This window comes from Calliopsis andreniformis, chromosome 10 (genome assembly GCF_051401765.1).
Source record: "Calliopsis andreniformis isolate RMS-2024a chromosome 10, iyCalAndr_principal, whole genome shotgun sequence".
NCBI lineage: Eukaryota > Metazoa > Arthropoda > Insecta > Hymenoptera > Andrenidae > Calliopsis > Calliopsis andreniformis.
In genome coordinates, this window is record NC_135071.1 from 6408732 (window position 1) to 6420459 (window position 11728).

At 38.3% G+C, this 11728-nt stretch overlaps 1 protein-coding gene across 1 annotated transcript; it reads left to right on the forward strand.

Annotated features, from left to right (window-relative positions):
- The first annotated feature begins 711 nt into the window (after window positions 1-711).
- Noc (zinc finger protein no ocelli) lies at window positions 712-4163 on the forward strand. The gene is made up of 2 exons (XM_076387112.1): window positions 712-1269; window positions 1890-4163. The coding sequence occupies exons 1-2, from the start codon at window positions 1183-1185 to the stop codon at window positions 3219-3221; spliced, it is 1419 nt and encodes a 472-aa protein (XP_076243227.1). The 5' UTR covers window positions 712-1182; the 3' UTR covers window positions 3222-4163.
- The last annotated feature ends 7565 nt before the right edge of the window (window positions 4164-11728 follow it).

The following is an 11728-nucleotide window of genomic DNA, read 5'->3' on the forward strand; positions in this document are numbered from 1 at the left end:
GTTTTAATGCGAAAACTTTGAATGTTTAAAAATTGAAAGTTAGTTAAATTGATAGTTTAAAATTTTTTAATTCATAATTTGAGGATTTGCAGGTGAAATATATAAATTTGAATCTATTGAGTCGTGTATTATGAAGCTTATATTAAGACAATACAGTAAACTGAAGAAACAGCGTCAAGAAAACACAAGTATACCACCGAATTTGCATCGAGACAACACTGTAAACTAAAAGAGTAGTCCTAAGAAATCCGAGTACATTATCAAGCTTGTATCGAGACATTACTCCATCTCAATCAAAACTACGTAACAGGAAAATGTATCCGTCGCCTTGCTGCGCGACACAGCCGAGGCGCGGTCGGGCGATAATTAAAACGCTTTTACAAAACCGTAGGCAAATAGCGTTTAAGTGGCTGTCATTCGTTACCCCGTGGGCTGTGGCAAGTCGGTAAGTCGCTGAGCGAGCAATCAATCACCCGACATTCCCTTCCCCGCCGGCCCATTACATTTCTATTTTGAAAGCTGCTTATTAAGCGGGGCCGGTTGGAGAGACAGACAGGTTTCACGGTATAAAATATCGGGTTGCCGTGGCGGCAGGGACGGTTCCGTGTCGAGGTAGCTATGGTAGGCAAACGGGAAGGAGTGTGGACGATGAGGGGGACAGAGACGGTGAGGGGAAGCGAGGGGAGGGGGATGGACGGCTGTAAAAGCGGTGAAATATCAAAGCCGGGATGGGAGCTGTCATCGTCGGGCCAACATCATGGGTGGCGTGTTGAATTAGAATGCCTTCCCACACCCCACACAGGGCCTAACCCCACCGCAATTCTCCCACCATAATCCCTTGGTCGATCTGGTGGGGATGACAGCAGAGGACAGGTTATACACCTCACTTTGCCGAAGAAGGAGGGACAGACCCTATTTTCACGTTAGGCGGCGCTGCACTCGCATTCCACTCCGCGCCGCGACCAGCTCCGACGAGAGCCACCACTATTTTCCTGGATTTCACTCGGTGTACTTCGTCCACGTCCAACCGTTCCGCGTTACAGCAGCGATCGATCGGGCAGTAGACATATCGAGGCAGTCGCGATATCTAGTCGTTTTCGACTTAGTTCCATCTTTTTTGTGATCTGTGAAAGTGTACCTGTGGTTTTGGTGCAGTGATTGGCTCAATAAGTGCTGAACCAAATGGTTGTCCTCGAGGAAGGCGGAATGCTGACTACTGGACACAATCAGTACTTACAACCGGATTATCTTTCTCCGCTTCCAACTACGGTTAGTATTTACATGGACACTACTTCCGCTTTAACGATTTTTTAACGTAAGCGAGACAGGTTTTTGGGAGATAGACAGGATTAGATTATAAATACAGTATGTGCCTGGACACTGTATCACTGCCTTAAGAATCTTTGGTTTTACATGAGTTGTTAGGCTTTAGATTGGTAACTTTAGCAAGTTACCGTTACGATCAGTATCTGCTTGGAAACTGTACCTGTGCTCTAGAAATCTCTGTATTTAGTCAAGTTGATAGATTTCAAATAAGCAGTTTTTAAATAGAGTTAAAATTAGGGCCAGTATACACGTTAGAAACTGTATTTTTGCTCTGAAAATCTTGCAACTTTAGTTGAATTATTAGACTCCTAAGAGCCTAGAATCTAAGAGTTCTAAAAATGTCTTTCCGACGAACCAGTAGATGTAAACCGCTTATATTAATAAAATTCTATGAAAATTTCAATGAATTTTCGTAGAATGTTCCAAAAAACGCGTTGTAGTTATCTACTTGTCGAGTCCGACGGCACTCGCTTTCCGACGGGTTGCTGTACGTTCTCCTTGGTCCCTCTTAAACATTCGTATCACCACTTTCACGTAACGCAACTCTACCTTATATTTTACAGTTGGACGCGAAGAAGAGTCCGCTAGCCCTCTTGGCACAGACATGCAGTCAGATCGGCGCCGATTCGCCGACAAAACCCCTAATCTCTCCACTGGATAAGACGCCCAAGAGCATGAATGCCACAAACGCGAAGTCGCCTCCGGCTGCGAAGTTAGAGCGGAATACGCGCAGCAGCCCGTCGGACGGGAAGTCGTTAGCTTTCAAACCCTACGAAACCAACGTCGTCTCCAAGAAGCTTACCGACGAGGGTAGGCCAACGTCTAAGGCTAGTGTGCACAGTGTTAGTGGTCAGGACAATGTGAGTGCCAGTGACAGTCACTCTGAGAAAAAATCCTCTGGTAATAGAACTCCAGTAGGTAGGAAGTCGGTATCGCCAGCTAGCCAAGCGACGACGACTACTCCGTCGGACCGGAAGACACCTGGGGACCGAGAGAAGACTGATAGTTCACCTAGAACCAGCAATGGTACCAGTCCTATCATCAGATCTGGTATGGAAATTCTCGCAGGCAGCCATGCCAAGGATTCGAACCTAGCTGCTTACAAAACAGGACTCCCGAGCTTCTCAGGCAATCCTCTCTGCTGTCCACCTGGCCTGACAGAAAATCCAGCTTTCAGACCACCCTTTGCGGGTGCATCTCCCTTTTCTCATCACCACGCTGCTGCTCTTTTGGGATACCCATCAGCCACCCCCACAGGTGGAAATCCATACCTGAGTTATGCCAGGGTCAAGACCCCAGCTGGGGGTGAGGCTTTGGTGCCAGTGTGCAAGGACCCATACTGTACTGGGTGTCAGTACAGCATGCACAGCGCGCAGCTGATGATGGGCACAGGAACCTGCCCCAGTGGATGCACCCAATGCGATCATCAGAAGTATGGGTTAGCTATGGCGTTGTCGTCCCTTGGCCCCATGGCTCCTCCGTCGCTGTCGTACCCGTCCACCTTGGCTGGCGGCAGGCCATACGTTTGTAATTGGATTGTTGGTGATTCTTATTGCGGCAAGCGATTCACCACATCAGAGGAACTTCTTCAGCATCTTCGTAGCCATACTAGTTTAACCAGTGGCGATCATGCGTCTTCTGCTCTATTGAGTAATCCACATCCTCATCCTCTGCTTTCGCCGTCGGCTGCTCTTCATCGAGCCAGCGGAGGAACATATCCGACGCCTTCTTTGAGCCCTCTAAGCGCCAGATACCATCCTTATGGGAAGCCTCCGACGGGACCTCTGCCAGCATCCTTGGCAGCATCGCCCTACAGTGCTTTCAACGCCCTGGGACCATACTACTCTCCATATGCGATCTATGGGCAAAGGATTGGTGCTGCGGTTCATCCTTAAACGGTGTTGAAGTTCTGAAGTTTGTGTACAGTGTTTCCCCGATATATAGACTCACTGACGAGTTTCTGCTAAGGGATACGTACCTTGGATTAGCTCGTGTTCATGGGAGTCCACTTTGGTAGTCCACTAAGTTGTGAGTGACAGTGCGCGCGAGCAAAGCTTCATCGCTCTGAATAGTTTGAAGTTGTAGCGAATTGGGGACGATTGTATAACGAGGAAATACTATACGGTCTATAATAGTGTAAAATAGAAATTCGAACAGCAGACTGGTGTACATAATTGAATGTGTATAATACGAATCTATTTAAAAGAATATATAAATACATATGTGTGTATAAATTCACGATTACAATTTGTAAGGAGTATTATCGACAGTTTGTTTCATCGCGAGATCCTATTATTAACGTATCCTTCAATGGTTGATGAATAGGAAAGGACGTGTGCGCGTCTGCGATTGGCTACGGCTATATTGTGCACGGAGGAATTGCAGGGAACGTTATTCTGTGCTCTCTCGTTGTCGCCTTTGTGTTTCGGAGTGATTCTGGACGAACGGGACGTTGCGTAACTGGGCAAACTTGGCACAGCGCGCCCCGTCGCATAGGCATTCGATCTCGAGTCGTGAGATGGTCGTGCATGTTCTGTGTCCATGATATAACTGTGATATTACGCTATTTTTTCGGATGAGAGACACTTAACAAAGGTGTATTCAGGCTATCTGTATGGCAAAATGTAACGGTTTACTTTTTCGCATCGCTCGCACAAGGGAGCGCGAGGATGGTGAATCGGAAATAGAGATTATTCCGCGGGTCTTGAAATATGATTATCTTTTGAATTCGTTGTTCACCTTGTAAAGTAAATATGCATTATTTGCACTGTAAATACCTCTTGTAAATATCGTTGAGTTTCCATACCGCTTTAATAAAAATAATGTTTGTGGAATCATTAAGTCTCTGTTTTTACTAATACATTTCATGTCCCTTTAATTAATGATATAATTGTAATTCTGAAAGTCCTCTTAATTTTATAATTATTTTGTGATACGTGGCAGTTCTGAAACGAACAGATTTGAGTGTCTGAAGATTCGACATTTTGATGAAATTGGAAATTCAAAATTTGAAAATTTGTAAATTTAAAATATTTACATTACTAGTATTTGAAAATTTTTTAATTCGTACACTTAGAATTTTGAAAATTTAATTTTGACTCTGTTTAGACATATAAATTAATGAGACATTTAAAAATTTGAAAAATCGAAAAATTGTTACGAATTTAGAAATTTGAAAAATTTTAAATTTCTGAAAGTTCAGAATTTGAAAAGTTGATTTTAGGAACTAAAAATGTGCAAGGCAAATGAAAAATTAACGATGATATTTAGTGATGGTGATGATCCAAATAAAATTAGAGTATTCACAAAAATGTAAAGTAAAACTATGTTCATTCTCATGTGATTTGTTTTCTATTTTTACCACTTTTAACTTATGGAGCAAAATGGATGTATAATTTATAGACAAACATCGGATTAACAACTTAATCAGTCATATGTCGTTGTTTGTTAATATTGTGTGTTTGATCAGCAAAAACAATATTTTTTAATCGTACACATTTAAACTATGATCAAACAATTACACAACTTAGATCATGATTGAACGTGATAGACATGATACATGAAGTACGACTGACAGGTAGAATTAAAAACTAAACAATCACTCAAAGAATATTGAAAGATTAAAGAATATATAAATTTCACTCTAATACAAATGCGTGACTAGCAATTTAACCTATGATTGTTTTTACGTATACTTTTCAGATCTGTGATTGGTCCTACGCGTCCTTTTCACCTCTGAATGGTCAAACTACATGGAACGTTTAAAAATCAGTAACCGAACAGTTAATCGTTTTTCTTTACTATTAACCAGCACAAAATGTGTCTTTTAATCACTGGTTAACTTTATCAATAGAATAACATAGTAGATTGATTTTGAGAACAAAATTATATTTCAAATTTTATAAATTATTTAAAATAATATAACAAACATTGCTTGATTCCTAACTAATTGAGTTAGGAAATTATTTGAAATTTATTGTGTATTATTCTTCACTGGACATTTATTGCTAAATCTTTGTAAATTAAAAAATTTGTATTAGACCATCTGGGAGCTGAAATTTGAAGCACGCGGATGATTTATTGCTTCTAAATATTTAAGTAGATTATTTGAGCCCTTGGAAGTTTTAAATTACAATTTAGCATTCAGAAATACACACGATTATGTTTTGCAGCCACAATACTTATTATATTGTTGTATTAAACAATTACAAAATTCACTATCTGCGGAACAGAGGTTCACTTAACTCAAATTAACAACTCAAACTAACTAACTCGAAATATAGTAAACCGCGCACCACAACCCTCGATTTGATAATGATCCACAATCGGTACGATCCCGACAAGTCGAAGGTACTATCCCCACCCTAGGTCCGATTTGCACAATATCCCCACTAAGCACGATATCGTGCTTTTAACTATCTCCCTTTAAGGGTTCTTCGCCAACAATATAGACTCATTTTTTGAATATCATCACATGTTTATTTTAGCTTGTTTCTATTACTTAAAAAGGAACTAACTTACTTTCACAACATGACCCAAAAATTACAATTTTCAAGGGAAGTAGATAGTCGTAGTTATTCATTATAAAAATTATTCTTTCAACAATAACTCAAAATCATCAAATTCTTGATATACACTATTGCTGGTACTACTATTGAGGTACACTTCTATAATTCTTCTTCTAATTATCACTCATCATCCTAGCATTAGTTCGTTCTTCCACCAAAATTGAAAGTAGTCATCCGTCGAAACAAACTTCAACTAAATTATTTAAATAAAGTGGAACTTCCATTAACCTAACATCGATTACTCCTAGTTTCCCTTATTCATATATATATTGGCCATATATATATATATATATATATATATATATATATTGAGTGTAATAATAACAGTACAGAAAAATAACAATCGAAACTTAAATAATTAATCAACAATAGTCCACTGCAGATAATAAAATTACATTATTATCACGTTTCAAGCTCACGATATGTAGTCACTAATATCTTTAAGGTGCGGCTCCAAGGAGGCAACAACGAGCAACATTTTGTCGCTTTTTGTAGCTGCATGTTCCAAAAAATTTCCAACTAACTAACTTATGGAAACTTCTTGTTCACACTAAAGCAACGCAATTCAAGGAACATTTAAATTTTGTAGGCTACATTTGTTGCACGTTTTAATGTGTACACGTATGTACATATAAATCGCGTTCGTTCCAGCGGTTACAAAATCGGGCGACAAAACATACAGACTGAAGAAACATTTGTTTATGTTGCGAATTAAAAGAAACAACAAATAGCAACATCGTCACTAGTAACAGAAACATGAAAAAATTACGGAAACAAGCAGTAAGTTTGTCAAGAAACATGGAACTGCACAGAATGTTGCTCGTTGTTGCTGGAGTAGAGCCGCACCTTTAGAATGACCATAATGGTTGTGAGTATATTGGATGACTCATAAATACATGTCCATATTTCAGGGTGTGAATTTTTACACTAAAATAAGTAAAAAACGTCACAAGGACATGTCGCACATACTTTAGTTTTTGATTGATTTATGGATGATTAAAGGAAGTATGTATTTGAAATCGCGCATGCCTCGACACAACGTTACTGCACACCTTAGCATTGAATTCCATACTCGCTCGAAAATACTAGATATTTTTTTAATAGTAAAGTTTAATGTACTCCCTGTCACAGATCGTGCATATTGTTTATTTACATTGGATATCCAATACATTTTAAATGGTCTTAAATATAAAAATATAATAAATTCAGATTAGGAGATCATGATGGTCATGCAATTTGCGAAAGTATTATTTAGGAATGTTCTCAATACAAGAAGGAACTGCGACGGAACACCATTATGCATGAGCCTGCACGTCTGATATTTCGGAGCACATTATCCAGTAGTTCCGAAAGGATGTAGCACAAGCAGACTCATTTAATCGAGCTGGAGAAAAATATAATCTCAAAAAATTGTGCACAATTTTTCCACGCATTAATAGAAAATTGTCGCTTGTGTCTTAACATAAAACAAGCTTATTTGATGTTTCTGCTTATTTTAGAGAATCTATAAATTCACCCCTTTTGAATTATTTTATATAAGTTGTCTTAAGAAACGTGTTCTGATCATAAACTCGAGAACCGTGAGTCTATAGCGAGGGAATACCTGTAGTTATCAAAAGGGTACTTCAGATTCAAATCTATTTTTATTCCAAATAATTACGATCAAACTGTACTGTGCATAGATGAGAAGAAGACTAGTGAAAGAAATGCGGATCTGATTTGCTCTAGTATAATCTCTTAATTATTCATCTTTTCTTAAATTGGATACACCGCCGCATTTTTTTCCTTTTACAACTGACTGTAAATTTATGTACATTTATAAGACTAGGGATTTGTCACTAATTCATAGACAAAATGACACAGAACCTTGTAGATTATCCCTGCACCGTCTCATTGGATTTTTTCTGTCTCTGCACTGTACGTCAATTACACAAATTTGCTTGTTTAACCAAAATTCTAAAAATAACAAAAAAATAAAACCAAAAAACCCTTAACTCGTTCTCCTAATATCAACATATTTACATGTAAGCAGAATAATAATTACATTCCTTATCTTTATATGCTTAAAAATACAAAACAGAAGGTCAAGATGAACCAACTTTAAAGGTCATCTAGGAAACAATGGAACCAAGATTCTTGGATGTTTCTCATTCACGCCACCAGGTGCTGTGCACTTGTGCGCGCGCATGCACGCTGAGTTTCAATCCCTGGGGCACCGAGGAGAGTAAATTTATTTCTTTCATTACGGACGGAGCGGGTCGCGAGTTCTTGGATATCAGCGCTGTAAGGCGGGGCGCATAAATCTGCAGTCTAGTGTCGGGACAGGGGTTGAACTGGGGAGAGGGGTGAAGATATGGAGGAAAACGCAAAGAGTAGCGAGGAGTGGGGGTGAGAGGGTGGTCTTTCAGAAAGAGGAAGGTTTTTGGACCCGTGGCAGAGGGAGAACTTGCTTCAGCCCTCCACGAACGTCGTTTCCATCGCTAGGGGTGCCATGACAGTCGGTGGCAGGCTCAGCTGGCTCAGCAAAGTGAAATATTTGGTGATTCTAACCGGGGGGATGAATAGTCTCGTATCTCGCCTTCCCGCCTCATTCCATGATTTGGGATTCGTGTTATTTCGCTTCCATTACGCGCGTCGTTGAATCTCAATTAGTGAGTTGTCTGTTCTAACTAGGTTATTTGAGTGTAGACGCGTCCGATCGCGTGAGTTACGATATTATGATTGAATTTGGGGAGGGCTGGTTTTCGAGAACATTTGGGATGAAGGGTCACATTCGGGATCACGTGATCCATGGGAATGTAACATAGAGACGGATGAGTAACAGTTTGTTGTGTTATTGTTAGTGAGGACTTTTAGGATTTGGCTAATAAGTACCCATGGTAAATTGAGGTACTTACAGTTAAAAGCAACCCTTATCGAAATTTATGTCTTTTTTTATAGGAACACATTCTAGTGATTAGAAGCGAAACTTAGAATATAGTAAAACGTACAGATATTTAGTATGATGAATCCTTTGTTAAACAAAGTTGTCATCTATTGGACAAGAGCTAGAAATACTGAAGTAGGTATGTTTGTAAAAAATATACTAATATAATAAATTAGATACAAAATTTTAGATGAACAGAGCTTTAAAGAAGTTTAAATACTTGTATGGGCTATTTGATAACTTTGTGTGTTATTTCTAACTAGGCTATTTGTGAGTTTGAAATTTTATGTGAAAATCTTTTGGATACAAGAATCTATTCAGTTTGCAGAGTATTATCACGTGAAATCACAAGATTATCGGGAGGAGTGAAGCGTTTGTGTTGCTTCAGAACAGTCGAATGATTAATTATATTTTTGAATATTTAAATAATGTATTTAAACATTTTCAATGTTTATTGGGTATTAGTTCCTATTGACTTACAAATTTGTTCATGAGGATTGTTTAAATCTTTTTTCTTTCCAAATTGCCTGTCTTTTTCTCTTTCAATTGACTTTGCTATGATAGACTAGATGTAAATTACAAATAAAATATTTTAGTATGTAGATATTATTTTCAGAAAATAAGCTTCACTTCTGTACATTGATGCTACTTTTTATTAATGTCAAATTAGACCATCTGAAACTGTTTTCAGAAAATTGTCCTACCTTATACGTATACTGAGTCCATATAACGGGTAACGTACATATATGTATATTTCCATTAAGCTCACTCTTTCTTCTTAATTCATCCGATCTTCTCACAGGGAAAGAACGAAACCAAATAAAATCTTATAATAACCGATTACCCCCCCCCCCCCCCCCCCCCCCCCCCCCCCCCCCCCCCCAAATCCTGCTGTGCAATTTTCCCTCAGAATAGACTCACAATATTTTCCAGACCTTGCGCAAAAGTTTTGATGCCGCCATCGTTGAAGGCGACTCTTTCAAAATCCACTAACGGGTAACGTTTATATTAATATCGTTAAAAGAAAACTCGTAATCGTCAATTCTGTCTTTTTGTCGCTGCTAGCACGTCGGCACGCGGCGTCTATCGGCCACTCTGGCCAGTCTTACGAGTCAGGGCAGACAATTTAGCACATCAATAACAGGCCGCAGATAAAAGCAGCCCATACATCGTGGTTGACGTATCGTTTGTAATAAAACATAAAGGGGGTCTAGCCGCCAGCGGCATCTGTGTACCGCGTTGCACAGCCGTTCGTTCATTCTTGCTGTTATTAACAGGCCGTACATCGTTGATGTTTTCTACCTACCATCTCCCGCCGAGTCATATATCATCGTTGAATGCGCGACAGCAAAGAGCAACTACAATTCATCTATAAGCTACGGCCGATCCCTCTCGGCAGAAATTGTGGAAGACGAAATCGATAGGTCAAACTGAGCTGAACGTTTTATGATATTTGCGCTCCACGTGTGTAAAATTGAATTTTTTTTTGGTGATCGCAGTGAGAGGGATTATTGTGGAAATACTAATTTAGTTGTCAATGTTGGAGTGAGTACTCCGAATGCGTTATGTTATAGTATAAAGTTTTTCTTATAATAACGTTCGTGGTTGAGATGTTGAAGAATGTTTAATATATAATTTTGAAAGTTTTGAAGTTTGAAGTTTTTGATATTGGAATATTTCAAAATGTAATTATTTAACCCTCGAAAACTTGACAACTTAAAATTTGAGATATTTGTAAACTATAATGTTTATAATTTTAAAACTTAGCAATTTCAAACTTGGAATATTAAAGTGTTCCGACTCTTAAGTGTTTGGAAATTGAAAATCTTAACAATTAAAAGTTTTGAATATTGGAGTATTAAAGAAAAAAGTTTTGAATATTAGAGTATTAAGTTTTGATATTTAAAAAGTGAAATATTGGACATCAAAACCCTACAAAATTTGAATATTTGAATATTTGAAAATTAAAATGTTAAAAAAAATTAGAAAATATAACTGTCGGGAAATTTCGAAGATTGAATATTTACACATTTAAGATCTTAAACATTTGAAAGTTTGAATTTTGGAATATTTCAAAACTTAAGTATTTTAAAATTAATATTAGCTGCACACTCACCGATTTTGATGAAACTGAAATATGCTATAAAGGACGCTATTTTAAACAACTTTTTCCGATACACGTTTCCCGTCCGGTACGTGTACATGGCAGCGTGTGCGTAAGCCCGTAGCCGTCGTTTCTCTGCTCTTTCTCTAAACACATCGCGGTAGCTGACAGTTAAGCTTTGTTCAGATTAGTCAAATTACTTGAATTCAAGTGGTTTGAATGCAAGCAATTTGGGGCAATTTGACCAACATGTTGTTTTGAGTGACTTGAAACACCCCTTCAAGTTTCTATTTTGTTTAGGCACGTTTATTGCAGATTAGTCAAGTTACTTGAATTCAGGTAGCTTGAATGCAAGTGATTCGAGGCAATATAACCTATGTGAACATGTTATATTACTTGACTTGAAATATCCTTTCAAGCTTCAAGTAAAGTTGACGTTTTTTCAACTTTTTCTTATCTTGAAATACACATTGATTGATGTATGCCATGGTGTATACTGTACCACATTTCAAGCAAATTTCAAGCAAATCGACGAACATGTGAACGTCAAGAAAGCTGTCAAAAGTGCATATTTGAAAAATATATAACCAAATAACCAGGATGCACCACCTCTCTCGACGCCATTTTTATTATTTTTGCCTGACAGCTAGAATTCAAATTACTTTTGGATTCGAACCACTTGAACCCAAGTAACTTGACTTGTGTGAACACAAGCTTAACATCGGGCTACTTGAATACACGTCGCTTGAATTCAACTAACTTGACTAATCTGAACAAGGCTTTAATACGTATACACTTATACCA